This window comes from Oryctolagus cuniculus, chromosome 18 (genome assembly GCF_964237555.1).
Source record: "Oryctolagus cuniculus chromosome 18, mOryCun1.1, whole genome shotgun sequence".
Taxonomy (NCBI): domain Eukaryota; kingdom Metazoa; phylum Chordata; class Mammalia; order Lagomorpha; family Leporidae; genus Oryctolagus; species Oryctolagus cuniculus.
Window position 1 is genome coordinate 8,337,310 of NC_091449.1, and position 4,274 is coordinate 8,341,583.

The window sequence follows — 4,274 nt, forward strand, 5'->3', positions numbered from 1 at the left end:
CCAGATGGAGTTTCAGGCTCCTGGCTTTGGCCTGGCCCAGCCCCAGCCACTGCAGCCATTTGAGGGAGGAATGAGCCAGGGGATGGAATTTAACTCTACCTTTCAGATAAATAAAATATTAAAAACTGACGCACTCCCAGCAGTGCTATTTCCCAACCATCTCAAGGGCCCAAGGTAGGGTGTCAGTTCTGTCCCACACGAGATGTTGCTTGCTACAAATCCAAAGGCTTTATTTTTGCATAAATAAATACTTAAGAAAATGATGAATAAATAACACACAAACAAACTTGGTCTTAGCCACGCCTCCCACTGAGGCCCAGGCAGGGAGATGGGGTTTCAGTAGGCAGGGAGGGAGAGGGTGTGGCCACGGCTTGGCACAGGGCCATGGCTTGGACTGGGGACTTGGGAGAGGCGGGGGAGGAAGGCAACGTGTGGGCGGGGGCGAGGATGGGGCCCAGGGAAGAGGGTGGGTTCCTGAGGCGCGCCCAGGCTCTGGCCCGGGGTTCAGGGCTGAGGCAGGGGCCCAGCTCCTCCTGGGCCCGGGCGATGCGGCGGGCAAAGCGGCTCCGATCCCTGGCGAACTGCTCCCAAGGGCCCTTGCGGGCAGCCTGGGCCGGCCCCGCCCACACAGCCAGGAGATGGACGGTGACCTTGTCAGAGAAGCGCACCTGGAGGTGGACAGCACGGCCATGCAAAGACGGGCATCCAGGAGGGGGAGGAGAGAACCAGAGAGCAGTGAGGCAGGACGAATGCCCACCAGAGCAGATCCCCGCGCGGCCGGGTGCCGCAGCTGCTGCCTCTCCCCCCGGGGCCCCGCCTCTCACGCAGCAGTGCGTGACAGCTCTCCCGACAGTGCACACGCAATCCTGTGCAACACGGGCGCCCAGCAGTCCCGGCCGGCAGCCCTCCTCCCCCGCCCAGGCCTTCCCACTCCCAGCCCCCTCCTCCCCGAGCCTCAAGGCCCAGGGCCCTCGGCACCCACCTTTCTGGCCAGGGGAGTCTCAGGGTCCGGACCGCGGGCCGGGGCCTCTGAGACCTTGAGCCGCCTTCGCAGCCGGACGGGCAGCTTAGGAGGAGCCCACGGAGGGGGTGGCTTCTCTCCAGGTAGGTAGACGGCCACTCGGAAGGCAGGGGGCTCAGCTTCTCCATCCTCCTCAGCTGATCCCTCGTCGCTGTCATCGTCTGTGTCCTCTCCTGGCCGATACACCCAGGCCCTCATGAAGGCACTTGTTGCATGGGTGGGAGAGGAAACCTCAGCTTCTCCCCACTCCTCAGCTCCTCCCTCCTCCTCAGCTGATCCCTCGTCGCTGTCATCTTCCGTGTCCTCTCCTGGCCGACACACCCAGGCCCTCACGAAGGCACTTGTTGCACAGGTGGGAGAGGAAACCTCAGCTTCTCCCCACTCCTCAGCTTCTCCATCCTCCTCAGCTGATCCCTCGTCGCTGTCATCGTCCGTGTCCTCTCCTGGCCGACACACCCAGGCCCTCACGAAGGCACTTGTTGCACGGGTGGGAGAGGAAACCTCAGCTTCTCCCCACTCCTCAGCTTCTCCATCCTCCTCAGCTGATCCCTCGTCGCTGTCATCTTCCGTGTCCTCTCCTGGCCGACACACCCAGGCCCTCACCAAGGCACTTGTTGCACGGGTGGGAGAGGAAGCCTCAGCTCCTCCCTCCTCCTCAGCTGCCCTGTCAGCAGGGCCCTCCTCCTCCTCACTGTCTTCTTCCTCTGGGTCCTTGCCGGACTGACTGAGCAGGGGCCTCCGAAGGGGCGCCAGGCAGCGTGGCCCGGGGCCGGCGTCTCCTCTCCCGGCTGCTCCGTGCACCCCTTCCCCTGTCTCCCTGCTTTCCTCTCCTGAACAAGGCTCCCGGGGCCTGGGCTCGGCGCTGGAATCCGAGGCCGGATCGGAGGCCCTCCTGCCTTCCTGGCTTCCTGCTCTTTCCTCCTCCGTGGCTCGGGCCCCGCCGTCCCCTGGGCAGCGCGCCCCTCTGCTGGGCTCGGGTCCTGGAGTCGGGGAACTGGCGGCGCTGGGGGCGTCTCCATCCTCTGTGCGGGGCTCCCCCCCTGACCAGGGATAAGAGACCGGGGCCACGCCCCCTCTCTCCGCTTCCTCCGCCCCAGGGTTCTTATCAGACCCGCGCAGGCTTCCCCCCCACAGGCTGGGGCACAGGGCAGCAGGCTGGCCGGCTGCAAGCTGCCCTCCCTGTTCGACACTGGCTGCCTCTTCGTCATCGTCATCTGCAAGTCCCGGGGCCTCAGGCAGGCAGCCTTTCCGCCTGAGGCAGGGTGTCCTGCCGCTGCCTCCAGCCCCCCAGGGGGCTCCACGGGCGGCCACGGGCGCCTCCAGGCCAGCCTCGACCTGATGTTCCAGCAGCCAGCGCTGCGGAGGTCCTGGGCCTCTCAGGAGGCTCCAGGCCCGGCTGAGGAAGCCCATCAGCGGGGACAGGAGGAAGAAGGGGTGGGCGTCCCCCCAGGGGGCGCCATGATGCGGCACCTGGCCGGGCGCCATCTGTCTGGGCTGGAAAAGGGGGAGAAGGAAAGGAAATAAAGTTGAGGGGCCATTTGGGGCTGGCGCGGGGCGTGACCGTGAGTCAGGCCGCCGGAATTAGCAACAGGCGCAGCTCGGGATTCCTGACGCCGGCCACGCCCCTCTCGCGCTCTGGGGCCCGGCTCGGTCCACCCTTGGGTCCGAGCGTCCAGACCCCCGACCCCTCCTCTCTTCAGACCCAGGAGAACCAAGAACAAAGGCCTTCTCCTCGCTCCCCGTGGGGACGCAGGTCGCTCACCGCCCTGGGCACTGACAAATCAGGCCGCCATCTTTCCCTGGGGGCTCCGTACCTCCCGACACCCCCAGCCCCGCCGCGGCTTCCTTGGGGACCCAAGGGTCTGTCTCGCAGGCTCAAGCTCCAAGACTCCCAACCCTCCCGCCTTCCCAAGCTGCGGGCCCCGGCCCCCTCCTCCACGCCCCGGAGACCCCCACCCCCGGTCCTACCCCGCCCCAGGCCCTGCCTCCCTCAGGACCCGAGCTCGAGTCCCGGCCCCGAACCCTCTAGTCCCGGGAGCCCGGCCCTAGCCCCCAGCTCCCCGGCGCCCCTCGCTCACCGTCTGGGGCCTGCTCGTCACCCCGGAGGCAGGAGCGCCGGCTCGGGCTGCCAGAAGCGATCGTAGGTCCGGACGGCTCGGGAAGCCAGCGCGTTCATCTCGCCCTCAGGCGTGAGGCTCGAGGACACTTGGTCCCACCGGCGGTCGCAAGCGCAGTGGCGGCGAACGGGCGTCTCGCATGTAATCTTCCACGGTGCTGGCTGGCGACTGAGCGGTGGAGCACGGACGCCGCTCGCGGCGCTTTTATAGGCCGGCGCGCTGACGTCACGCGGGGCGGGGCTTCGGGAGCCCGCCTCCGCGGGCGGGGAAGCGAAAAGGGAACCGGGACTTCTCGCGGGGATTCCAGGCCTGTGACGTCACGGCGGCCTTTCCGGACGGGCTGTCCGTCACGCACGTGCCCCTGGCTCAGCTCTGCGCGATGGCTCCCCAGCCCAGCGTAGGCGGCGGGCCCCAGCCTGCGGTCGCTGGCGGACGGGGGTGGCCGTGTCCCCGTTCCACTTGCCCAAGGTGGTCACTGCAGCGTCCAGCCTCCTAGCGGGCAGGCCGGCCCCTGCTCGGCTGTATTCGCGGGGCTGCACTGCACAGTCGGCATTTCGCCTACTGATTTACTGTTCGATGTAACCATGGCCTTAAATATTTTCTTAATAAAGTATTTATTATTTATTTATTTGATAGCGTGAGAGAGAGAGAGAGAGAGAGAGAGCTTCCATCTGCTGGTTCACTCCTTAAATGGCTGCAAGTAGCCAGGACCAAGCCGGGTCAGAACCAGGAGCAAGAAGCTCCACCCAGGTCTCCCCCGAGGCTGGAGGGGCCCTGGGGCCTTCACCTGTCTGCTCAGGTGGGAACTGGATGAGCAGAGCAGCTGGGGCTGGAACCCGCGCTCTGACGTGGGGTTCCGGTTGGCCTTAAAGTGTCTGTATATATTACCTATGTATATTTTTAAAGATTTGTTTATTTTAAAGGTAGAATGACAGAGACAGCTGGAACTAGATCCGGCTGAAGCCAGGAGGCAGGAACTCCCTCGGGTCTCCCATGTGAGGTGTGGGGGGGCCAAGCCCTGGGCCATCACCCTCTGCCTTCCAGGGGGCATTAGCTGAGTGGCCGGCCTCGCACCAGCCCTCTGGTGGGGGTGTGAGTGTCCCAGCCGGCAGCTGAAGCCCCTGCTCCACAACACC

At 65.4% G+C, this 4,274-nt stretch overlaps 1 protein-coding gene across 1 annotated transcript; it reads right to left on the minus strand.

The window, feature by feature from the left end:
- Positions 1 to 205: 205 nt before the first annotated feature.
- On the minus strand, positions 206 to 3,315 carry PPP1R15A (protein phosphatase 1 regulatory subunit 15A). The gene is made up of 3 exons (XM_051828805.2): positions 3,100 to 3,315; positions 983 to 2,515; positions 206 to 668 (listed from the first exon to the last, which is right to left on the minus strand). The coding sequence occupies exons 2-3, from the start codon at positions 2,504 to 2,506 to the stop codon at positions 294 to 296; spliced, it is 1,899 nt and encodes a 632-aa protein (XP_051684765.2). The 5' UTR covers positions 2,507 to 2,515; positions 3,100 to 3,315; the 3' UTR covers positions 206 to 293.
- Positions 3,316 to 4,274: the final 959 nt, after the last annotated feature.